This window comes from Microplitis mediator, chromosome 3, assembly GCF_029852145.1.
Source record: "Microplitis mediator isolate UGA2020A chromosome 3, iyMicMedi2.1, whole genome shotgun sequence".
Classification (NCBI taxonomy): domain Eukaryota; kingdom Metazoa; phylum Arthropoda; class Insecta; order Hymenoptera; family Braconidae; genus Microplitis; species Microplitis mediator.
Window position 1 is genome coordinate 10,178,605 of NC_079971.1, and position 27,775 is coordinate 10,206,379.

Sequence of the window (27,775 nt, forward strand, 5' to 3'; positions counted from 1 at the left end):
TTTTTCCTCTTTACCTTACATTTACGCAAAAATGAAAAAAAATCCGAAAAAAATTAATTTTTTTTTCACATTAAGTTAAATCTTACATTAACTATTATAGCATAACCTCAACCGGCACTCTTAAGAGGTCAGAAACAGGGCCCCTAACCTTACTTCTCCACATTTTTTTCGAGTCCCTCTTGTTATCATCAATTTGTTGCTCATAATATTTTTTTTTTTAATTTCTTATACTTACTACCACTTTATTTCTCATGCTTTCGTATTTCACCCAGCTTTCTCCGCTCCAATTGCTCTTTGCCTCAAAGAATAGATTGTATCTTTCTTTCATCAATTGTTTAATATATTTATTAAACGACGGTTTAGATTTCTATCTATTAGAAATAGTTTTTGTTCCCATAGGTATAACTTCGTTCACACCCTCAATTACTAGTTTCAATAATTGTTCCATCTGGGTTTCATTGTATCGTTTATTTATATCTGCAATAGTATTTGTCCATCTCATATATTTTTCATCAAGTATTCTTTTCAACCTCTCATCTTTATAATTACTGAAATTTCTATTTATTTAACCTTATAAACCTTATATCTTATAACTTTATATAAACCTTATAAACCTTTCACCCTCTATAAACATAACCTTTATAAACCTTCCCTGACGGTTTTGAATCACCCTGGAATCACGGTGGATCCATGATGGTTACACGGTGGGTTTTTTTTTTCATTTTATCACCGTGATTTCACGGTGGTTACACGGTGTACCCACCCTGATTCCACGGTGGTAACACGGTGTACCCACCGTGATTCCACGTACACTGCGTAATCACCGTGGAATCAGGGTGATAAAATGGCACAAACCCACCGTGTAACCACCCTGGATTCACCGTGATTCCACCGTGTTTCCACTCTTAGGGTGTTTCCAGGCTCTTTTCAGGGTGATTCGAAACCACCAGGGTTATACTTTGTATAAATTTAATGAGACGTATAAAACGGCACATTCACTCAGTCCCCTGGACTCATTTTACACACACACTGAATTTAAAATTGCTTCCTTCCACATACTATTTTCCTGCCACGAATTTTGAATAAATAAATTGATTAATTAAAATTTATTAAAAGAGATTATAATTTAATTAATAAATTATTTTTTTTTTATTAACCTTTTCAATTAATCCTTCATTCTTTTACGTAATTTTGTTCACACTGCTCCCTTGACTTCAACGCCTCCGTCATCTTTTTCTCCACTTTACTCAGTAAATTTTATACTCGTGTTCACTTAAGTACTTTTATCACCATAATCAATTTTGACTATAATATTTAATTCTTAATTTTGATATTAATCATTTTGATCCCTTAATGAAGTTAATCTATTTAATTATTTTAATTCTTTTTATGTTAATTAATTATCTTTAATTTATCTTTAATTAATTACCAGTAACCTTGACCGTGGAACTTTTATCAATTGTTCACAAGACACTTTATTATGTTATATATCTTATTACTTAATTTATCAATATATTTTATGGTTATAGGTCAAAATAACTCGGTAATAATAACTCGAACAAAAATAACTCGGAATATAATAACTCGAACAATAATAACTTTTGACACTAATAACTCAAACAAATATAACTTTTGACAATGATAACTCGAGACATTAATGACTAGAAGGTATGGATTAATGATTAAATAAATCTATTATGTGGAAGGTATTCAAATTATAATTTATTATTTTATGTTTTTAATCTAACACAATCAAATTTCATTGTATGAATTTCATTTTTTATTTTAGATAATTGTGAATTAAGGCACGAATAATATATAGTATTTAAAGATATAAACTATTAAAGGCAAAAATAATATATAGTAAAGTAAAGATATTTATATATTGATAATTTATAATTTCAAATTATGCGCAATACCACGTAGAAACTCAACAATATTTTCAAATGGTATTTTTATTTTAGATAATTGTGAATTAAGGCACGAATAATATGTAGTATTTAAAGATATAAACTATTAAAGGCAAAAATAATATATAGTAAAGTAAAGATATTTATATATTGATAATTTATAATTTCAAATTATGCGCAATACCACGTAGAAACTCAACAATATTTTCTTTATTATAATTATCAACAATACGCTTTAAACGATTATTCCGTTCGTCAATTTTGCGACGTTTTGCAGGTGGTGTATCACCACGTTAAATTTGTTCAATTTTCATTTCTGTTGAGGATTGTTCATCGCGCATTACATCTATAAATGTCCATAATAACAAATGTGCAGCACCCGCACGAATATTGAATCCATGGTGCCACCCTTCTACGCAATTATTAGTTCTCTGCTCATTAGCAATAGTACTTGCATAATGATTCCATAATATAATGTCAAATATTGGGCCTCGACGTCCGCGCCGGTGTAGGTTAATACCAATCCAAGTATTTTCAAAATACCCAATCAACGGATCTAATTCGTTCTTATTGTTAATAAAAAATTCTTCTTCCATCAACTTCTCATAAGCATACACAACGTCACCTTCAGGAACGAATGCAAGTGAACATAGCATCTTCAAATTTAATTCATAATTGCTGTCAGTAAAATATTGTCTTTGTAATCCACATTTTTGAATATTTTTCCATATGCATTGGGAGAAATGGAAAAAACATCCTTCGATATTAACTCGTGGAAACACTTTAACTGCTGCTTTATTAAATGCAATTTCAAAGTCTGACATAATAATATCAGGTGATAAACGTGGCTCTAGCACTAACAACTGACGTAACATAGCTGTGTATGATTTTGATGATTTACCTGTCATCAAAACGTATACCAGTGGTATAACGTGGCCATTCACTAAGCCATGTAACGTATACAATTGGTAAAACATACTAGGAACTGTATAAAATGTTCCATCAGCGAACCACGTGTCGCAATTACTTAGAATACTCAAATTTTGATTTGTTGAGAATATCATAAATTTCTGTGTAATCTTTAAATTTAATGTTCTAGAATCACATAATAAGAAAGGCATATTTTTTAATGTTGTTTTATATTCATCAGGTATATCTAAATTATCTAAAGAAACAGGCTGTGGAGGCACATTTTTGAGGTTATGGCGGATACGTCGTACTGTTCTGGCAATATTAGCCTGTGAACTCATTTGACTAGCTGCAGCAACGGTTGTTTTATTACACGCAGTCTTAATAATTTTACTGGTAGCTTCTTTTGAAGAAGCAGCTTTTTTATGAATTTTACTCATAACTTTTTTAGCTTCAATAGTTGAAACCTCGGGACCGGAAATGATCCGTTTCCTTCAATATATTTCCTACAGATTAATAATTGTTGAATTTTATTTTGAATTATTTGAATATCATTAATAATCATGAAAATGTATATATTTACCATTGGAATTCATACTAGATGTATGACATCGGGCAGGAAATTTGTTTGTAAAATATAAAATACATCGCCATATAATTTTGGTTTTGGAGATATTATTAACACTATACATAAATCCATTATTGATAAGATTTTTTTTATTTTTTTGACTAATTACAAAATGCAAAGGCAATTTTTTAATGTATTATTTCTTATTGTACGAACAACGATTGAAATTAATATTTTAGAACTTTCGGTGTTTTATATAAACGTTTAGTTACAATAGTACAACACATCCAAGCAATTATACACTAGCTCGGCTGGCTCGGAGTAAATGAGCCACGCTTAGAATTACATTTCCCCTAGACGACGAACTGACATACTAAAGAGTCACGTGATTATATACAACATAACACCAGATGATAATGTAGGTATTTTATAATACCAGTATTTATAATACTCTGTAGAAATTTGTGTATACTCAGTACATGAATTAAATTTTAATGAAAATCTTAATATTTTATGAATTTTAGGGATTATGGTCACAAGTTACTTTTAATTAAGTTATTAAAGCTTTTAGTTACTTTTGTTCGAGTTATTGTGGTCACGAGTCAATTGTGTTGAGTTATTATTGTCGGAGTTGTTTGTGTGTGAGTGATTTTGGCCGGTCACCATATTTTATCGACTAAATTTTATGACTAGACTCGATAATTTCCGGTGCGTGGGTTCCACGATCCACCTGGAAACTTCTAGAATACTTCCGGCAGCCTGCCTGGAAATATTTTACTACGCAAAAGCTTCGGCAACCTGCCTGGAGTTAACTCAGTGAACACATGACCTTATTTTGACGTCATACGTAGGTCATAGAAATGTCACGGCATCTGATATAAATTTTATGTCAATCTGACGTTCTACATGACTTTAATATGACGTAAAGCTTGTGACATTATATTGATGTAAGCATGACTCTAGTATGACGCCACAGTTATGACTTATGTATCACGTACGTTTGACATAAAATCTACATTACATTGTTACGTAATAATAAAGTCAGTATATCGTATATCATAATGACGAAATGTTAAAATCATACATTTATGTCAGTAGCAAAGTCATGGTTATACTTAATATGGATGTCACTCTTAAATCATATTTCCAAATCAGTGACAAGTCAGTATTTTACGCAATGCTGATGTAATTTCTGAGTCATAGTTTTTTATCAGCTATTCATCAAAATAAAACAATCATAGAATGAATTCTCAAAAATGTGTAAATGTGTAAAATTAACAACCAAACGTCGAACATTTTTGGGGCCAAAGTAATCGATAAACTCGGTAATAGATTATTCAGATGTTTTAAATTAAAACATTAGCGAGAGCAAAAAAAAGTATCTTAATTTTTTTCAATGATATATCGAAAATATCATTTAGGATGACAAAGAAAATGTAACGACAGTTTGAACTCTTTCAATATTATGATACTAAAGTTTAGTATCACAATTTTTTAATCGATTAAATTTCAGACGATTTTGTGGAATTATATAATGTTCTGCAAAATTTTATATAAGATTTTTTAAATTTCACATCTCAACAAAAAATTAAAAAATTTCATGAAGCTTAATAAAATTGTATACAATTATCATCAAGGCCGACAAATATGGTTTCTATAAAATTCCATATAAGTTCATGGAGTTTTTTTAAATTTTGTGAAAATTCATCACAAAAACTTGTGAGCTCTCCCTGATTAAAAAAAGCGATTTAAAACGATTTGCAATGTTAAATGCTGATAAGAAGAGGGATTCAAAAGTATTCAAGGTATTCAAAAGCATTAAAAAGTATTTAAAATTTTTTATTTCGAATTTTTTTAAATCGCTTTTTTTAATCAGGGATGTCTTTTCCGGCATTTCACTCTAAATACATCAATTAAGCACGAGATTTTAACTCTCGTGATGTGGACCCATGAGCAACGTTCAGGACTACTAGCCAAGAAGAGCCGTGTTCGTACCCAGCAGACGCTCAGGATTTTATCATCATTTAACGTTATCTAATCTTGTTTCTGAATTCACAATGCGTTCTCGTGGTAATAATCAAATCAAAAATTCGGTATTTCATTTCTTTTTTTTTTTTCAAAATATTTTTTTCCGAATTGATAATTTCGACGACACCCATATGTCATATTGACGTCATAAAATGTCACACAGACATCACATTTATGTCATGTATACGTCATTAGTTTTACATCATTATCTTACGTAAAAAAGTGTGAAATAATGAGTCACACCTGATTCATTCGTGACTTATATTTTACGTAAATGATGACATAGCGTAACGTCACTCTGACTTTAAATTTACGTCAATGTGTTTACTGGGTAATTGATTAATTATTTTTATATACTTTAGTTATGGTTAAATTTAAATTTACGAATTAATTTATCTTACTCTACGAGTTTATCGAGACGCGACGATACCTTACGTACGGCTACGTATTAAATAAATTTTTCCGGCTTCCTGCCTGGAATGAAATTTATATAAATACCTTTACAATAAAATTTTATATTTCCTTCTCGTCGTAGTGTCCGTTCTGGTTTCGTCCTGGTCGGGTATTCGTCTAGTACTTGTAAATTCTGTCTCGTCCGACTCTCGTTCTACTCTCACTCTATACAACCTCTGTCCTCTCTTTTGCTCGCTCGTCTCCGAACCTCAATCTCCTTCACCTGTTGTTTAAACGCAATAAGTAATTTTGAAAAAGAAATACTGGCTACCTGCCTGATATTTATTAACAAATTTTGGAATATCTATCGTTTGGTTCCACAATCAAAAAACCCGAGTCGCAATTAAATAAATTTACCTAATATACACTAATAGAAAAAATTAAAGGATCAAAAAAAAATTCTAAATTTTTAGGCGATTTTCAACAGGCCCTAACTTTGAGAGAAATGGTCGTACGAGAAATAAAAAAAAACAAAAATTGTAGCTCCAAGTGTCTACTTTTTGGATTAGAACTTCAAAATTTTTTAGCGTCAGTGGTTTTAGAGTAATCTTAAAAAAACCAGCGACAAAAAAATTTTCAATTTTTTTTTATTTTTTTTTTTGGTCTCCGGGCGCGGAAACAATTATTTTTGCTTAACCACTATGAAGATCGGATACCTTTATTACTCAGCTTTGATTTCTTTTTTTATGGACCTTGATACGTCCACTTCTCGCCGAGATATCGGTCTTCATATGGAAAAGGATCCTTTTGTCTTCAATTATTATTATCTCAGAAACCAATGATCGCACAGAAAGTTGATAGTGGGTTTTAAAAACTTGAATAAATTCCCTTCAACGATTAGCCATTGCTTTTTCGAAAAAAAAATTTTTTCCTATCGTCACATGAATGTAAAAATGCCACAAAAAAAGGGCTTTTGGTAGTTTTTTGGAAAATTAAGCGCTGAAACGAAAATATTGTGGAAATCGATAATGTTAACTGTGCATTTTACAGTTCAATATGTCCACAAAAACCCTGCAGAGAGCCAGATTAATCCAACCAGCCGTTCTTTTGTTTCACGCGATCAAATTTTTGAAAAAATTAAAGGATCACGTTTTTTGCTCTGAAAAGCTCATAATCTTTAACAAGATGAAAACAAACATTTTTTCTGAGCTTTGTCCAAAATTTGATTGCAGACAGTGCTTAAATTTCTAAAAAAGAAAAAACTTTTTTTTCGAAACAAAAATTAAAAAAAAAAAAAATTTTTTTTGAATTTAATGACTGAGAGATCAGTAAAATCACGGAATGCAGCGACGGAAACGTGTTAAAAATTATTGGGTGTTGGTTTTGTAAATTTCCTAAAGATATTCCAAATAAAAATTGTTTTGAAAAATTTTTTTTTTCGAAAATTTTATTTCGAAAAAGAAGTTTTTTCTTTTTTGGAAATTTAAGCACTGGCTGCAATAAAATTGTGGACAAAGCTCAGAAAAAATGTTTGTTTTCATCTTGTTAAAGATTATGAGCTTTTCAGAGCAAAAAACGTGATCCTTTAATTTTTTCAAAAATTTGATCGCGTGAAATAAAAAAACGGCTGGTTGGATTAATCTGGCTCTCTGTAGGGTTTTTGAGGACATATTGAAATGTAAAATGCACAGTCAACATTATCGATTTCCACAATATTTTCGTTTCAACGCTTAATTTTCCAAAAAACTACCAAAAGCCCTTTTTTTGTGGCATTTTTACATTCATGTGACGATAGGAAAAAATTTTTTTTTCGAAAAAGCAATGGCTAATCGTTGAAGGGAATTTATTCAAGTTTTTAAAACCCACTATCAACTTTCTGTGCGATCATTGGTTTCTGAGATAATAATAATTGAAGACAAAAGGATCCTTTTCCATTTGAAGGCCGATATCTTGGCGAGAAGTGGACGTATCAAGGTCCATAAAAAAAGAAATTAAAGCTGAGTAATAAAGGTATCCGATCCTCATAGTGGTTAAGCAAAAATAATTTTTTCCGCCCCCGGAGACCAAAAAAAAAAAAATTAAAAAAATTTGAAAATTTTTTTGTCGCTGGTTTTTCTAAGATTACTCTAAAACCACTGACGCTAAAAAATTTTGAAGTTCTAATCCAAAAAGTAGATACTTGGAGCTACAATTTTCTTTTTTTTTTTTTTTTTGTACGACCATTTCTCTCAAAGTTAAGGCCTGTTGAAAATCGCCTAAAAATTTAGAATTTTTTTTTGATCTTTTAATTTTTTCCATTAGTGTAAATTAACGGTGTCTGAGTGTCGGCGTCTACTCTGTTGTTGGCTTCTGCTTTCTTCTCAACTAGGTCCGTCTGGTCCAACCGTTCTGGTAACAAGTGTCGTTTTCCGTTCCGTCTTCCGATTTCAATTACTCACTCCCCAGTCGACTAGTTGCATCCTACCCCGGATAACCCTAGGTGGTTTTGCAACATTATCGACAGTGCTCATAATAGATGTTAATTTAATTTAAACTGAACGCGGTAAATCAAATTTACCCCGTTACATCTATTTGTTGCATTTGTCTTCATGGTGGAATTTTCAAAGAATTTTGCCGTAATCTATCATAATTCATCGAGTAGGTTCCAAAAATACCATTGGTTCAAAAATTTATATATATACATATATATATATATATATATATATATATATATATATATATATATATATATATATATATATATATATATATATATATTAGGGTGCTTCGTTTCCGGCGAAAGTATTTTTTTCGTTGCTCATCAAGCAAAATATTGTTTTTTATGCTGCAACAAAAATTCCTGTCAAGTTTGAGCTCTTAATTACAATTTCAAGTACATTCCATTTGATTTCAAAGATTTCCCATTTAAAATACATGTAAATTTAATTACTTTTTTTTTAACTTTCTAATACTCAGCTGCATTTTATGATATCGACGCGGTTTTGGTCGCAAATTGTAGGGCATTTGGTGTTCTTCAAAAGTGCCCATAGTTACTTAGCTGTAATTCCAGCTGTTTTACTAGTGTCCGTTGCGGAAGTTATTTTTTCTATGAAATTGACCTTTATTGACTTGCGGAACGTAAACCAATGAAAGTACACTAAAAATGCTAATGGAGATTTTATAGGAAATTTTATTCCCTTCAAAAAAAGTCCTATCAGTCAAGTCGCTTAAGTCCATAGTTTCCGAGTTATAGTAATTTTAATAATTTGAAAAATAAAATATAAAAAAAAACTATTATAATTGATATTATATTTTTCAAATTATTAAAATTACTATAACTCGGAAACTATGGACTTTAGCGACTTGACTCATAAGACTTTTTTTGAAGGGAATAAAATTTCCTATAAAATCTCCATTAGCATTTTTAGTGTACTTTCATTGGTTTACGTTCCGCAAGTCAATAAAGGTCAATTTCATAGAAAAAATAACTTCCGCAACGGACACTAGTAAAACAGCTGGAATTACAGCTAAGTAACTATGGGCACTTTTGAAGAACACCAAATGCCCTACAATTTGCGACCAAAACCGCGTCGATATCATAAAATGCAGCTGAGTATTAGAAAGTTAAAAAAAAAGTAATTAAATTTACATGTATTTTAAATGGGAAATCTTTGAAATCAAATGGAATGTACTTGAAATTGTAATTAAGAGCTCAAACTTGACAGGAATTTTTGTTTCAGCATAAGAAACAATATTTTGCTTGATGAGCATCGAAAAAAATACTTTCGCCGGAAACGAAGCACCCTAATATATATATATATATATATTTATATATATATATATATTTAGTAGTTGAGGTGATAATATAAATTATTAAAACCAACTAATTAATTTAAACAAATGTTTCATTTAAATAAACGGAAATAATACAGTGATTGTAAGTATACAGTAAAGTAAAAAGCCTGGATGCGTGTGTACAATCCCACGGTCTATTACTAATTGTCCCCACCAATGTGGTAGAGATGGATAAAATGAAATAATCGATGTTCGACGGAAACTGTCGAATTTTATCGATCGCGTCACCTAGTAGCAACGCTACATATATACATATTAGGGTGCTTCGTTTGAAACGATTATTTTTTTTTCTATGGTCCATCGACGGAATCATGTTCTAAACATGTAAAAAAAAATTCTCACGCAATATGAGCTCTTTATTTTGATTTCAAGTACTCGCTAAATGAATTTAATATTTTCCCATTTGATTAACATGTAAATTTTGATTTTTTTTTCAATTATCAATAACTCCACGGCATTGCAGGATATTAAGTCGCGGTCAGGCGGAAATTACAGAGAAGTCCTTCCTCTTCAAAAGTGCTTGTAGCTAATTTACGTTTTGTAAGCGGCCTCATCGGTAAAAAATCTTAAAGCCAATTTTTTCTCAAATTTCATGGTTTTTTCAATTTACTCGCAAACCACTAACTTTAGAACAAAATTGTACTGACCTTTCCTACAGAAAATTTGATTCCCTACGGAAAAGATCATTTAAGCCATTATCGTAGAGCAAGTAGTTTCCGAAATAAATCTAATTAAACATCTTAAAATTCGAAAAATTACTGTTTCATCTAAGATTTCAGTACTTTTTTATAAAATTATGACCGAAGAAATATATCATATATACTGGTAAATATATCATCAAAATATGTCCAGTAATACGAAACTGTCTCCTATTACACTTCCTCCATCTTTTCTTACCTTAACCCAAATGTCTTTGTTTGACTATCGGAAGCTTTTTCAATTACTAACTCTCTCAGTACAAAGATAATTTTTCCATACTTTTTATAGTTAGATATACATGTGTGATATGTATTTATATTTTATTCTTATACATAATATGTTTCTATGGCCATAATTTCATAAAAAAGTACTAAAATCTCGGATAAAACAGTAACTTTTCAAATTTTGAAGCACTACGGTAATAGCTTAAATGGCCTTTTTTTTATAGGAAATCAAATTTCCTATGAAAAAAGTCCTGTGCAATTTTGTTCTAAAGTTAGTGGTTTGCGAGTAAATTAAAAAACCATGAAATTTGAGAAAGATTGGCTTTAAGATTTTTTACCGGTGAGGCCGGTTACAAAACGTCAACCAACTACAAGCACTCTTGAAGAGGAAGGACTCTTCTGTTCTTTCCGCCTAACCAGGTCTTAATATCTTGCAATGCCGTGGAGCTATAGATAATTAAAAAGAAAAAATCAAAATTTACATGTTAATTAAATGGGCAAATTTCAAATTCATTCAGCGAGTACTTAAAATCAAAATTAAGAGCTCATGTTTGGTGAGAATTTTTTTTCAAATGCTTAGAATATTACTCCGTCGATGGACCAGAGAAAAAAAATAGTCGTTTCAAACAATGCACCCTAATATATATGGGGTATTACATGCCAAATCACCGAGGTTTCGGCCCGACCCCCTTCGATTTCGCTGAAAATTTTTTATCATTTTCTACCCTACCAAAGACATTTTCCTGAATTTTTTCAGATTTTTTTACCAAACCCAAAAAAAGTTACGAATTTTTGAAAAAAACCGCTCTTTTTTTTTTAAATTGCTATAACTTTCTCAAAAATTAATCTTTCAACACTTTTTTTTTCTTTCAAAATTTGTGTTTTTAAATGTGGTTTTCAGAAAAAAATACAAAAAATGTTTCGAAAGTCACGATATATGAAATATTTCAGTTTTTTCAATAAAACTGTTATTTTTTCGAAGTTGGACACCTTCGATTCTCAATTTTTTTGTCTCAAAAAAAACTTCAACCAAGACAGTATTCAACCCCGCTATTCCCATTTTGTGCCGATTTTCCTTTATATTTTTTTTTTCGATTGAAAATACAGAAATTTCTAAATTTGGCTTATTTTTTTAAGACTTTGCGCTAAAGTTTTTTTGGAATGTTTTTAAAAGATCAGAAGTTGAATAAAATAGGACAAAAACGACCGTAAAGTGTATTAGGGGCAAGGATTGATTTTTTCGGAAGAAAATTCCAAATTTTTAAATATAGTGAAACCTGAACTTACAATTAACCTTCTCAATAAGACAATTTATAGATAAACTTGGAAAAATATAGATAGCCTTATAGACAATTTTGGATCAAATTGAACGGAAGATAGTATAGTACCGGATATCTCAACTGGTAGAGCACTCGGCGCGATACCGACATGGTCTAGGTTCAATTCTCAGTTTGGGCTATCTATAATTTTCTAAGTTTATCTATTGTTACGTTCCCGTAGTATTTTATTGATTAAATAAATTAATTATTTTTATTAAATTAATTTTTTTGCAATATAACGGAAATCGGTTACGATAAGAGAGTCGCCGTGGCTCGCGGGTAGTCAAAACAGATGACGATGCATGAGACTCGGGCCACCACGATTCTCTCACAGGGAACCTGAGATGCGGCGTCAACAATTTGTCAACTCTTTTGCTTTATTATATTTTTATAACGACAAAATAGTCAGTCCTTCGAAAGAGCTCATAGAGCTCGATCCTCTGCTCTCTATACAGTTAATAAACATAATTAATTCAAAATTAATTCAACCTTATTTTGGGGTGCCAATTGGCACCCCAATGTTTTCACCTACACCATGACCTGCCGATTTTCCTACCATTCACCCAGTGTTGCCATCTTAGGGGTTTTACCACTAAATCTAGTGGTTTCGATTTCTCCCTAGTGGGTAAAATTTATTTTTGGTGGTTAGTGGTTTCTTTGGTGGTAATGAAGTTTTGCGAAATAATTTTATTTATTTACTTTTTTTTTTAATGCATTGTTAATATTGTTCTTATTATTATATTTTATGCACGTTTCACAGAATTTTTTTCAATTAAATTAAGTATTTTTTTTTATTAATTATAAATAAATAGATTTCAAATTTTTTTTTCCTTCGTATCCCGCTTCAACAGTAGGTTATTATACTGGAACTTTCAAAGTATTTGAACTGTATGAATGAGATTGACTCTACAACTTTTCTCTTGAAACTCGCTATTAATTTTTACTCGGTTAAAATATAATTTAATACTTTTGACAATTATAACAAAATATATCTTAACTTAGCTAATAGTTTGGACTTAAAGAAAAAAAAAATTGTTTTCTACAAAAACAAAGAAACAAATGACTGTGAAAAGTGTTGGTCATGAAGATCACTTAAGTTTTACACTATTAGTATTTTATTTTAAATATTTGTTTCAATTTGATAATTTGTTTAATTATGTCGGAGTCTAAAAAATACTATCAAAAATTTCGAACCGCTTGGCTTCAAGACCCGATTTTGAAAAATTGGTTACAAGCCGTTGAAAGTACATCTGGTCTAAGAGCGAAATGTACAGCGTGTGGTATTACATTAAAAAACCATTATTCCGATCTAAAAAATCACGGGAATACTCCAAGACATTTAGAAAAAGCCAAAGTTGGTACATTTAATTATAATTACATTTTTGTTATCATTATTACTACCTTGTATGCATATCAAGTTTTACAATACTATATACTAACAATCACGTATTTTAATCTGTTCGTCAAAAAATCATTGATATTTCCATTTAATAATTAAATTACTAATATTTTCCTAAACAGATATAAAACAAACGATGTTAAAAATTATTTAATAAATTAACTTGAATATTTAATTTTTTTTAGGAAATAATTAGTCAACAAAAGCTTTCTTTCAAAACAGTAAAAAATAATTCAGTTTCAATAAAAAAAGAAGAAGCAAGATTATCATTATTTATGGATGTACATTCCAGCATCAGTTTAATCGATCATTTGGGTACATTAGTTAATCATTCACACAACGAAGAAACTAAAATTAAATTACATAGAACTAAATATTCTAATATTATAATAAATGTTTTGGCGCCACATTTTTTCAATATTCTTAAAGAAGATTTACAAAATAAGTCATATAGTTTATTGCTCGATGAATCCACTGATATTGCTGTGTTAAAGTATTTGGGTATTATAGTGATTTATTACAGTAATGTTTATAAGAAAATTATATCAAGCTATTTAGATCTTGCACCATTATTTGAGTCAAATGCTAAAGGCATCGTTTTTGCAATTAAAAAAACTCTTGATCGATTTAATATGCCCATAAAAAATTTAGTTGGTATTGGGACTGATAATGCATCAGTCATGACTGGCATAAACAACGGTGTTTACGCCAAATTGAAAGTTGACGTTCCCAACTTAATTCTAGTACGCTGTTTGTGCCATTCAATAAAACTGGCAGTTTCAGCTGCTGCAAAATAATTTTTACCTCGGAACCTAGAGTTTTTAATTAGTGAAACTTATAATTGGTTTGCCCGGTCTTCGTCAAGGCAAGATAAATATAAAAAATTGTACAACGCAATAAATGACGGAAAAAACCCTTTGAAAATGGTACAATCTTCTCAAACTAGATGGTTTGTCTATTGAATCAGCAGTATCAAGAATCCACCAACAATGGCTTGAACTGAAGACTCACTTTTCAATCACCAAAATGGATGAAAGGTGTTACACAGCTGAACAGTTACATTCAATGTACAGCGATGATGTTAATTTTGCATTTATATCATTTATTTATCCAATTCTTTCTGAGGTAAATAGAGTAAATAAACTTTTTGAGTCAAAAGATACGGATCACACAAAACTTTGTGATGAATTAATTAATTTAATTAACACACTTGTGAATAAAATAACACTTTCTTCTCACAAAATAGACATTTTTAAACAAAATATAAAGGACTATATTGATTCAACTTGTTACTTAGGATATAGATTTGAGAACGTTATGACTAAATTGAAAGAAAAGGGACTTTCAAATGATGATGATAAAGCAATTCGGGGTCGGTGTATTACATTTATTGTTAAACTGATTGAAGAATTAAAAATAAGATTACCAAATAATTTACAAATAATGAAAAATATTAAAAAAATTAGCGTAGATGATGCATTGAACCCCAATAAACAACCGATTATTGATTTATTAACTTATTTTAATAAGGATGAAGAATTTATTGCGCAAGTTGACGAGCAATGGCGTCAAATACATTTATTATCATGGACCGAAACCAATGATACCAAAAAATTTTGGTACAAAGTTCTGGAGTACAAAGATGCTCAAGGACATCCCAGATTTCAATAACTAGCTTCGTTTGCGATTTCGTTATTGATATTACCTCATTCTAACGCCGATCTGGACAGACTTTTTAGTAGTATGAATGTTGTTAAAAACAAACAACGAAATAAAATAACTTTGCCAATGCTAACATCAATTTTATCAATAAGAGCTGGTTTGTCACAAGCAGGCAAAGGTTGTGATACTTATGAAATTCCAGTAGACATTATAAAAAAAATCGGGACAAAAGAAGCTTACGCTGTCCCGGATGAAGTACGAATTGAAGGCCCTGAAAGTTCTTCAGACGAAAGTAACTAAGTCATAAAGTCTAAGTCGTAACTAAACGTCATAAAGTTATTTTATATAAAAAGTTAACATAAAATATTTAACTATGTATTTTATTTAATTATAATTTATATTAATATTTATATTTGTTATAAATCATAAAAATATAGAATTTATTAACAACAAAATTGAATTTCAATCAAATAATTTAATTAAATTGACGCTTTATTATTTTTAACTTCCCGCTAAGAAAATCGACGATTTTTTTTAAATGGTTTCAATATTTCTCTCTCAGGTAGCGTTAGTGGTCTTTTAGTGGTTTTTTTTTCGACAGTAGTGGTTCCTTGAGAGAATTTATGGCAACACTGCATTCACCTGTTATAATAAATTATTTCGAGTTGGAAACGGCATAGGAAATATTTAAATCGGAAATTAAATTAAAAATTAATAATTAATAAAATAATCGATGACCAAGGCCCACCGGGGGTCTATTGATACCCTACCGAGGCCAAGCCTGGATAAAATTTAATAATTAAAAATTATTTTTATTTTTAATTAGTTTGGGGTAATTCTCAAAACGTAACACTATAAATTGTCTTATTGAGAAGGTTAATTGTAAATTTAGGTTTCACTATATTTAAAAATTTGGAATTTTCTTCCGAAAAAATCAATCCTTGCCCCTAATACACTATACGGTCGTTTTTGTCCAATTTTATTCAACTTCTGATCTTTTAAAAACATTCCAAAAAAACTTCAGCGCAAAGTCCTAGAAAATAAGCCAAATTTAGAAATTTCTGTATTTTCAATCGAAAAAAAAAAAAAATATAAAGGAAAGTCGGCACAAAATGGGAATAGCGGGGTTAAATACTGTCTTGGTTGAAGTTTTTTTCGAGACAAAAAAATTGAGAATCGAAGGTGTCCAACTTCGAAAAAATAACGATTTTATTGAAAAAACTGAAATATTTCATATATCGTGACTTTCGAAACATTTTTTGTATTTTTTTCTGAAAACTACATTTAAAAACACAAATTTTGAAAAAAAAGAAAGTGCTGAAAGATTAATTTTTGAGAAAGTTATAGCAATTTAAAAAAAAAGAGCGGTTTTTTTCAAAAATTCGTAACTTTTTTTGGGTTTGGTAAAAAAAATCTGAAAAAATTCAGGGAAACGTCTTTGGTAGGGTAGGAAATGATAAAAAATTTTCAGCGAAATCGAAGGGGGTCGGGCCGAAACCTCGGTGATTTGGCATGGAATGCCCCATATGTAATACAACGCGCCATGTTGCGATGATAGCGACTACAACTTTCAACCGATCTTAATGAAACTTGGCACACTTATTCTATGAACGATTTTCACGTTTAAGTTCGAACATGAGCAAAATCGGATTTTTTCGTAAATAAATTTTTAACGGCTATATCTATCCTTATTATGTAAAAAGAACTTGATAACCGATAGAAAAAGCAATATTTACTTTTTTTTATTTTTTGTTTTACGATAATTGTTTCACTTTTAATAAGGGTTCAAAGTCATACAATTGACTCATGTGTTATGGTGATAATGCCATTATTTATATCTTTGAAAATTTTTGATAGATGATTATTAAATTATATATACTTATAAAAAGTGAAACATTTATCATAAGAAATCGACTTCCATTTCGGATGCCGAATGGCCATATTTATTTTGATAATGATCACACAAATTAAGGAACAAAACTTGTTCCTTTAATTGTTTTGTAAAACTGTCAGCAATCGGCCCAGACAAACGGTTCAATGGATCGATTTAAAAATTTTCTGTAAAATCACCTGGCAGCATGACCCTTTCCATCAATATTCTTAAAGTAACGATTGATTAACTAAAAAACTATCAAAAGTCAATTTTTTGGAGGTTTTTCAAATTGATATTGAGGACGAAAAAAAAATTTTTTTTTTTAAATCGAGAATGAGACTTGTAGGGGGGGGGGGGGGTTTATTCAAGTTTCTAAAGCTGCCCTCAAAATGACTGTACGGCCATTTATTTCTGAGATATCGATAATCAAAGACAAAAAGATCCTTTTTCATTTGAAGACCGATATATTAGCAGCAAATTGTCGTATAAAGAAACAGAAAAAAGAAAATTGTAGCTGAATAAATTTTCTAAACAAGTCATGAATTGATTTTTCTAAAAAAATTTTCCCGGCTCCGTAGACCCAAAAAACAATACCAAACAATTTAGAAAAATTTTGTCTCGAGCTATTTCTTATGATTCCGCAAAAACCGTAGCTCAAAAAATCAATTTACTGAAAGATCTTCAAACTAGAGATTTAAAGCTTCAATTTGCTTTTTTATTCGTTCGATACGATTATTTTTTATGAAAATACAGCACTCCAAATATCACTAAAAAATTTATAAAATTTTCTTGTTCCTTTGATAGATCTTCGTTCGGTTGATGATAAGACTCGTCGGATTGTTTTGCATTATAATAACTTATCAAGTTGATGTCGTTGATCCGAGCTGTATATCCTGATTCGAGAGTGAATATCCCTGTCCCCGATATCTTCACACTTTCCAATGGCTTCGTTCTCCACATAACTTGTTACTGTTCTGGGTGAGGTAGAGAATACAACCACCCTTTCGATTTTTCGAGTGGCTTCCAAAAAACGCTCTAAGTCTTACTTAATTTAACATTGCAATTCTTGAAAGCAGTGGAATCCGAATAGATAAGCAGGTCAGATTCACATGATGATTGAAGGCTTCTATTGTAGACGACGGAGATTGGTGGACAAATGAATAGCCTATTCATCCTTTTGCACCGAGTTAATCCTTTTTGGTTCCATAGAGAGTACAGCCTCGTGTCTTGTGAAATTAATAAGTAGTCCTCTTTGGGCTGAATGTATGCAGATCCCACCAAGGCATCCCCGATGTGTTGTTCAACCGGATATGGACTCATTTTATAAAGGCTGTAGATATCTTGCTAAACTAGTGGAACGAGTAAGAGGAGGAGCAATTGCTGATGGAGATAGTCGTGGGTCAACCGCGAAATTCTATATATTTCTCCGGAATATATCTCCCTGGTTTTAAATGGTATTAAATATTTTTGATTATTAGCTGCGTAGTCCAAAGCTGTTCTTCGTATGGTTCTGAATCCAAGAAGATTTGGCGATAGCTGTCCTAGAAGTGCTAAGTTTATTGTACTTGTAACAGTTCTTAAATAAGATATAAAATTTTCAAAACACGACTGTGTAATGTTACTCCAAGCGTTTAAGTGATCGAGGTATATTAAATAGGTCATGTTACCTTTGAATATAGGGCCCGTAAGATTTCGCATTGGGTCCCTACTCTTTAATTGTAAGCTAACTTCTCTATTTAATTGATGTTGAACTGCATGCAGATCAGAATTGACTATCTGAGTGTTTTTTCTTAACTGCATGGTGGATAACCACGGTGCAGCTTCTAAATCCTTAAACCGTTTTATGTAATGGTCAAGAAGCCCCTTATTGCTGGAGGAACTTGGTATAAATTGGTCGATAACGATTAGTCCTGGATTGAGCATCTGATGGAGTACTTGAAGGCGGTCTTCTATTTCTTGACTCATTCGTCGATAGACATCAATTTTTATATAAAGTTGACAGCCAGCTGCGTTTATTATTTTATGGCATTCCTTATAACTTCTTCGATTTCCAGCTCCTGAATGGATGGTCGTCGAAGCTGAATGGTGTTGAGGTCGATTCTAGTTACCAGTTTCCATTCCTCTTGTGTAAAACGTACCTTTCCCAAGGGTTCGTAGTAAAGTCCAGCCCTTAGGTTAAATTGTTCAATGTTAACTGCACTACTGTCAATATTTGTTACCAGATAGCTGATGAGTAGGGGGACCATCCAATTCGTGGCATTCATATTGCAGCGTCTCCTACGAAAAAAATTATAATTATCTGACTAAAGCTTAAAAATTATATTTATAAACTGATTCACTGAGCGTTCAGATTTTAAAGCATATTCTGCTAATGAACTCATACATATCATCGTATTGTCCCCATGGACAAACGCTCCCATTTCTTGAAAACCTAACAAGATCATATTTATACGCATCAATTTTCGACTCATCGGATATTTGAATCCGCTTTTATCACTATAGTTATTCCAGAGTTGCATGTTCGTTGTATAATATTCACTCACCTTCATTTCCGCGACAGTATTTCTGTTATTATAGTGATCATTACTTTTTATTTTTTTCATTCCATTATTTACTTTAGAATTATTGTTATTTGTATCATTGTTATTACCATAATTCATACTTCCTTTCTTGCATTTAAGTTTACATTTTTTTTTATCTCGGTATCCACCATGAGATCCCAAATTTTTTCTGTTATTCCCGTCTTTATTTAAAATAACAAACTCATTACTTTCATCAGAATCACAAACACTATCCCCGTCGCTGTTTGAATCGAATGGGCATTTCCTTTTGCTTAGAGAAGTATTAATAGTTTTGACGTTTTCAACGCACCGGGCCTGCTTGCTACTGGTAAAACCATGAACGACATCTTCGCTGACATTAGAAACACGAACGGCATCCTCGCCGCCAATAAAAACACGATCGGTATTCTCACCAATTCTTGAGTTATAGTTGAATTTTTTGTCAACACACATCTTATAAACATCATTTGCCATGAAATCGTCATGCACAAAACTTGAAACTTGACTTCCGTCGGCATTCTCGCCAATTCTTGAATTATTGTTGAACTTCCTGTCAACACACTTATTATCAACATTATTCGTCATAAAATCTTCATGGAGAAACCTTAAAACTTGACTTTCGTCGGCATTCTCGCCAATTCTCGGATTATTATTGAACTTTTTATCAACACTCTTATTATCAACACTATTTGTCACAAAATCTTCGTACATAAAACTTAAAACTTGACTTCGATCGACATTTCGCCAATTCTCGGATTATTATTGAATCTTGCATCAATACTCTTATTATCGACATTATTCGTCATAAAATCTTCATGCAATAAACTTAAAACTTGATTTCCGTCAGCATTTTCACCAATTCCCGGATTATTATTGAATTTTTTATCGACTTTATTCTTAACATTATTTATCATAAAATCTTCATGCAAAAAACTTAGAACTTGATTTCCGTCGGCATTCTCACGAACCTTCGAATTATTATTGAACTTTTCATCAACACTCTCAATATCACCATTATTTGTCACCAACTTTTATGCGTAAAACTCAAAAATTGACTTCCGTCGGCATTTTCGCCAACTCTCGGATTATTATTGAACTTTTTATTATCAAATGAGTTAGAATATTCATCTGAACATACCTCATATGGTTCCAGCGTAACTACTGGTACTGCAATTTCCACTTCTTCTCGAGTGGTGTTAATAATAAATAAATGCGCCTTTTCGTTACGGTTTGTAACTAGTGCGTCTCCCAAATGAATTCCTTTGCCTACCTTGAGGCATCGTACGTACTCCGTTTTCATCTCTGTGTTCGCAATACAGACGTAAAATCCTGTTTTGGCCCGTGCTGGCACCGTAATAGTTTCTTCATGCTCGAATTTAATCACCTTGTCGTGTAGTTTTAAACATCCCTGAGAGTATAACACATCTATACAATTATTTTTTAAAAATTTGGATCCCAAAATACCATTTCTCTTAATCGGAAAGTCATTCGGAACTAAGTGAAATGTTATCGGGAAGCCATAAAATTTTGTATAAATTTTTCCCAATGTAAATACATATTCTTTAGTGATACCTTTTAATTTTAAAATATCAGTACGATCAACCCAAATATCTGTACCAACCATGTTATATTTTAGAAGATTTAACTTACAACCCGTGTCGATCATTAAAATTACCGGGTCCAAGAGCTCCATTGAAGATAGTTTGATGGTAGGAGCTTCACAATCGTGGTTTAGTTCCACTATGGCCACTCGAGTGCTTCTTCTTCATACTCCTCGTTCTCCTCCTCTGCTTGTACCTGCATTACTGGGCGCTCGGTCCTGGCAACCTCCCGCGTCGCACCCTGTCGTGGAAGTTGTTGGCAGTTTCCCGTCCTGATTTCCTTTGCCATTTCTTGATTTACCCCTGAAGAACCTGGTTGAGGCCATTCCGTGTAATTTCTTCGATTATTTTCCATTCTTTTCCTGCAATCTGACATAAAATGACCAGGTGCCTTACAATAATAACAAACCTTTTCAGATGTCGAATTATTCCTTGGAGCCGGAGGTTCGCTGGATGACAGTGGGCGGTTGAAGTTGCTTCTGAATCTATCGTTATTTAGATTTGCATTATAACTATTATTATTACGATTGTTATAGTTATTATTATTTCTTTGAAACGGTGGCTCGCTGGATGACGATGGGTGGTAAAAATTTCTTCTGAATCTATCTTTATTTGAATTTGTGTTATGATTATTATTATTATTGTTGTTATAGTTATTATTATTATTGTGGCTCGGGATTCGCTGGAAACAATCAACAGCGCTGTGCCCGGTTTTATTACAAATTTGACAAATTACTGGTTGTCCCTTGACGAATGTTACTCGTTTACCATCTTTATGTGGTAAGTCGTAATTATAAGGTTGATTCGGATAATTAAAATCTCTTTCTCTTGAGATCTTACCTCTTAGCAATTCCTTGGCTTTTAGTTCTTTTTCTATGTTTACCGATTCAAGCAGAGTGTTCTGGAACGTGTCATCTCTTCGGATTTTCTGCTCGATCTCTGGTTTGAATCCTCGTATGAGGCAGTCTCGGAATTCGTTTACATACCTGGTTTTCTCGGCTGGCGTAAGTGCTACGTTGCTCTATGCTTGAATCAGATCTAAAATTTGGTTACTGAGTTCTCGAGCACGGTTTGTGTATGACAATGCAGATTCATCATCACGTTGAAAAATTTTTCTCATTTCGCCTTGGAGTTGATATATCGATTTTGGTGGCTCGTACAATTCCTTTAAATAATTAACAAATTCATCAACATTTACAAAAACCGTACCTTGTATTGTTCGTCGTGCCTCCCCTCTTAGTCTGTTTCCCAACAGCATTACCAAATTGTGATTATGTTCCGCCGGCACTATAGCTTGTGCTTCTCTACATACATCAATAAAATAAGCAAGTTGAATATTGCTCCCATTGAAATAAGGAACTGCCTCCAATGCATACTTAATTGGGATAGGCATTATAATGTTAGGTGGATTCATGTCCAAACCACGTACCTGAAGCTGACCGTCAGCCCCACTTGCAGCGTCGATCTGCCCTGCTCTCAATAATTGTTGACGGTGTAACTCTTCCTGTACACGTAGTTCCTCGTTTTCTCGTTGTACTCTTTCCCGCTCAGCTTCTTGGCGTATGCGGTCCTCGTTCTCCCGTTGTATCCTTTCTCTTTCAGCTTCTTGGCGTCTGCGGTCCTCAGTCTCCCGTTGTAGTCGTTCTCTCTCAGCTTCTTGGTTGACAGGATGATTTTCTCGATGCAGATTCCTAGGAATAACTCCCAACAAATGTGCCTTTTGTTCTGGCGTTAGTAAATTTGGATTGGAAGGCAAATTCTCCCATTCAACTTGATTATTACCTGGATTACCTTTTTTATTATCGTTATTTCTTTTTCCGGACATACTCAACTACCGCGGGCATTTCATAATTGAAATCCCACTTCTGACACCTAAATTTATTGTTTATGTTACGTCTAACATGCAATACAGTCTCTTATTTTGAGTCAAGACACTTAAGTCCTTTACTCGGGCGACGGAGACCTCGTCGTTACGGTAACGAGTATAAAATAGTAATCAGTATAAAGAATTATTTTAAAATAAATAATAACTTGAGAACTTACAGTTGATTATATGAATTTTATTCAGCTTCTGTTGTACACTCAAGTTGTTGTTGGTTGGAAGATCGTTTAGTTATTGTAAATCGTATGATGGACAAGCAAAGATACCACGTTCAATCTTTATTTGATTAATACTTCTAGGCTGACTGCGTAGATTAATAACATTTGAATCGTTGAGGGGTTCACAGAGTGACTTTTTAAAAGAGGCGAGCGAAGATGTTAAATCGCGACAGAGGCTTAGACGCGGCTGAACCGAGGGGACTGGACTGGACAACTAGACCGAAAACCGCGAGTTTATATAGACTCAAAATGAGGGAAAATGTCATGAATCATGGACCGTGTCCTTGTTCTTGTACAAAAATAAGATGCGAACCGTGCCAGCTTCTAGTTTTATGAATTTCTGGTGACTTCTAACATATTTCTCCTCCTGCGGTTCTATTCTGCACGTGCGGTAGCCGAGGTTAAAGATCAAGGCGAAAAGTAAAAAAAAATCGGTTTTTCAGTTGACCCTGCGGGCCAGCCCCAGTACTTCCCGCTGTTTTCGAGCTCAAGAACCTCGAAAACATTATTGTGAATACATTTTCGAGCTCGAAGAGCTCGAAAATACGTTTGTATGCTGTTGTTTTCGAAAAAAAACGTTTTTCAACGTTTTTTCTCGAACGATATCTCTCAAACGAATTGACCGATTGAGACGGTTGAGGTGGCAATCACGCGTTTTATCAAGTTCTAAAGCTGATCAAATTTTGAAATTGATTTATCGAGTTGATTTTGAGATATTTCAAAATAACCAAAAAAAAAAAATTTTTTTAATTCTATCGACAACGGTTTGTCTTGAACGAATAAAGCGATTTTGATGGTTGAGGTGGCATTCGACGCGGCTTATAAAGCTCTAGAGTCCAGTCCATTTTGAAATCAATCCATCGAGCACATTAAAAGTTATCAAAAAAAAAACATTTTTGAAAAAACTTTATTTTTGGAATATCTCTGAACGAGCCCTACTGATCAAGCTCAATTTTCTTTCAGCTTTAAGGTATTAACAAGCCGCGTCGAATGACACCTTAAAGTTCAAAATCGGTTCATCCGTTCAAAAGATACAGGTATTTACATACGTACCTACGTACGTACATACATACATACACTCGGACATCATCTTGAAATTAGTCAGAATAGCTTCCTAGAACCTCAAAACGTCGACATCTGATGAAAATTCGATTTTCGTAAATCGGACCGAAACCAATAACTTCCCGAATTTGTGAAAATTTACAATTTTCTTAGCGGAAAGTTAAAAAAGAAAACATATAATTAATATTTAAATTATATCTTCTAATTTTCAGTATTCAGTTTATTCCTTTCATATACAATATTTTTAATACGGATGTAAGTTATCTAGGGCTCATTATTTCCCTTAAGGGTACATGAAAGGTTGAATTCCGCGAAGTAATATCGCGCTCAACTACTGGTCACGAGTGTAAGCAAATAAGAAAAGAATTTATTAGAAAAATCATTAATATCTGAATTATACCTTTTAATTATTCGGTAGCTCGGCTGAGACAGCCGTTCGGCACACGCGTGGCTCGGGTGATCACCGAAGTTAAGTAGCATTGAGCATGGCCACTACTTGGCTGGTTGACCGTTTAGCCACGCGTTGGGTTCGAACGAAGGTCTCTGACCGTTAGGCGCGGGATGAAGATCCAGTGATCGGTAAAATGGGAATTTTATCGATCACTGAAGCTTCACCCAAACCGAAACTGTACTGGCTAGGTTTTCTCTGTGGTTTCCCTACGCCACTACACCTTCATTGCACAAGGAAGGTTGTAGGGCATCACCGTAATGATGCAGTACAGTATAAGCACAAGTCGGCCACAGCCGCACAATGAAGGCAGAAAGAGAAGTAAAGCAGTTGCGATATGAAGGCAAAAAGTGTAAAAAGCCGTTACTACGGCTGTTTACTAGAAAACAATTAAAATTAAAAAAAATAAAAATTAATTATTCGGTAGCTCATTTTATATAAAATGTTTCTATTACGGGGGTAAGTTATCTGAAAAATTCAGCATTCCCTTGGAAGATTAATTATTATGCAATTGTAGTGTAAGAAGGTTCTGGAAACGATCACCTTGGTCAAATATAGTCTTGCCCTTGACGACACACGTCATCTCAGCTTAACCTCCAAGGGCGATTGGAGGGGCGCTATCTGAGGGGTACCACTCAGCACCAGGATGGTAGAGGGATTGCTCGGGCCTCTACAAGAGTGCAAGAAGTGGTGGATTCCGAGGGGTACTGTCGCGCTTATTGGTTTAGAAAAAGAGTTCTAAGCGTTGGGGGGGGGGCACCGGTCGTGGTCGGGAGCCAATAGAATAACAGAGTCGTTTGATAATTAAAACGGAAGCCCTTGGTTGGTCAAGTAACAGCCTTGTCTGCGGCACGCCCCGATGAAAAAAGATTTTATACAATTGTATAAAATTATATACAAAAAATGGCCCGATCCAATCGTATACAACTGTATAGAAATTGTATACGATTCTATATAATTATGTACGATTCTATATAATTGCAATATATAGAATTGTATATAATTATATAGAATTGTATACGATTTCTATACAAATTGTATACAATTGGATCAGGCCATTTTTTCTATCCAATTATATATAGTCTATATATAATTATATATAGTCCATATATAATTGATATATAATTCTATACAATTGTATAAAATCTTTTTTCATCGGGGCGTCATCCTGGCTTGACCACCAAGTTACTGGATGGAAGGGTGACATCTTGAGGGGTACCGCTCGGCACCAGGAGTGGTAGAGGAGCCGTTTGGTAATTAAAACGAGAGCTCTTGGTGGACGGCGAGCATGATGTCAAGACCGAGATTTTATAGCTCATAAATCACGCGACGGCGGGTCCCGAATGGGAATAAAGAAATAAAGAAACTAGATGACTAACACAGGTGTGTTTTAGTTTTACCCGTAAAATTGGGGCTCCTCGCTTGCCCCTCTCTCTTCTGCGGTAAGAAAAGAAGTGCCGGTGTGCGGTACGCTCAAACCAAGAGTAAGTGTACTAGTGTATACGTAGATTTAAATATGGTATTACTCTGTACGCATTGATACACAAATAAATATATGTGTGCACACTGTGTTAACTATTGTTTTTATGTTCCTTTCTGTTGTGTGATCGGTTATAAATTAGCTGACCATGACAAAATATATATGAGTTTTTTATATACATATATACGGATATTCTTTATTTTGTTTAATATTTTAGTATACGAATTTCTGTATATATATATATATATATATATTCCTTCATACTAAAGGTTTTAGTATATTTATCAATTATTTCTTATGTTCTATTATATTTTATAAATAGCTATTTTTAATCTTATTATTTTTTTCTGTTCTCTACCCTGGTCGTAACAGACATCAATACATTTTATTAATGTTTCAATGGATAATCTTTCTTAATATTAAAAAACAAAACGTACGTTTCAGATAAAAAAAAGTTTATTTTTACTCCATAAACGTACTTGAATAATCTAAAAAATTATTTGTTTACCCGACAAGTCAACCTTTCGAGGAGAGATTACATTTCTCGTACCAGTAATAATAATGAGAGTAATAAATTATGGTTAAATTTTATTTTTCAGTATGTATTAACTGTAGGTACACTCTTGTTTCAGTATGTATTCACTCTGGATAAACTTTGGAAGCATGATGAACAAATGGAACAAACACTCATTGGAACATGCTTGGATCAGCATGGATACATAATGTTTCCTGACTGTTTGCAGAGTGGATTCAGTGCCGTGAGAAAAGGGAATTTGCTAATCTTTATAATTGTAAGTCCTTTAAGTTATTCTTTGTTGAAAACTATCATATAACTGTTATTGGAAAATTTTGAACGGTGGTAACAGTGTTTAGTCATTAGCTGAATCTAGTTTTCAGGATCTCAAATTAGACATTAACTTTTCCACTCAGGTAGAGACAATTCAAATTTTAGATACATCCGTTAAATATTTTTTTGATTGTTCTAAAAAAATTTTTATAAGATTTTCCGGATTTGTACTACATTGACATATATTCAAACTAACTACATTGATGGATAACTACATTGAATAAAATTTTTATTCAAATTAACACTTCGGTTTTATGCAAAAACAAATGAAAAAGTGAATTTTTTCTAATGGTTCGACGTTTGATTTGAAAATATTAAATTTTATATTATTGGGTACAATAATTTTGGAATAAATTAATTTTTAACACCTAATAATTTTTTTAATTCTTGATGTGTGATTTTTTCTGTGTCGAAGACTTAATTGGACTCAAAAATATTTAGTTAATGGAAATATACAACATTAATTATTTAATCATCACATACCAATATTAACCACCCCATGATTGGTAAGCTCCCAGCATGATTGGAGTCGAAGAATACTTAGTGAACTACTTTGTTTAGCGCTAAAATAACCAAGTGCAGCATCAGTTACATGATAAGCTTGAAGTGAAAATTCATATAGACTCGGTAATAATTGCGCGACAGCACCGACAGCTTCGTCTGCTACATTTATGCAATCAGACAAAGATAATGATACTATTTTTGGTGTAAGACACGCCCATAGTCCAGCTTCTGTGACCTCATTGCAACCAGCCAATTCCAGTTCAAATAAAGCCTACAATAAACAATGTGTCAAATAGCATAAAAAAATTTTCAATAGACATAAATAGTAAAAAATTAGAACTAAGGCTCCATCAA

The 27,775-nt window shown here is 32.5% G+C and overlaps 1 protein-coding gene across 2 annotated transcripts in view; it reads right to left on the minus strand.

The window, feature by feature from the left end:
• LOC130664794 (F-box/LRR-repeat protein 16) overlaps positions 1-27,775 on the minus strand; it is a gene marked incomplete at its 3' end in the record, with an annotated part of 157,060 nt that overhangs the window by 42,598 nt on the left and 86,687 nt on the right. For both annotated transcript variants that reach the window (XM_057464890.1, XM_057464889.1), the window contains 1 exon segment: positions 27,401-27,692. In XM_057464890.1, the coding sequence (XP_057320873.1) occupies positions 27,401-27,692 (292 nt within the window).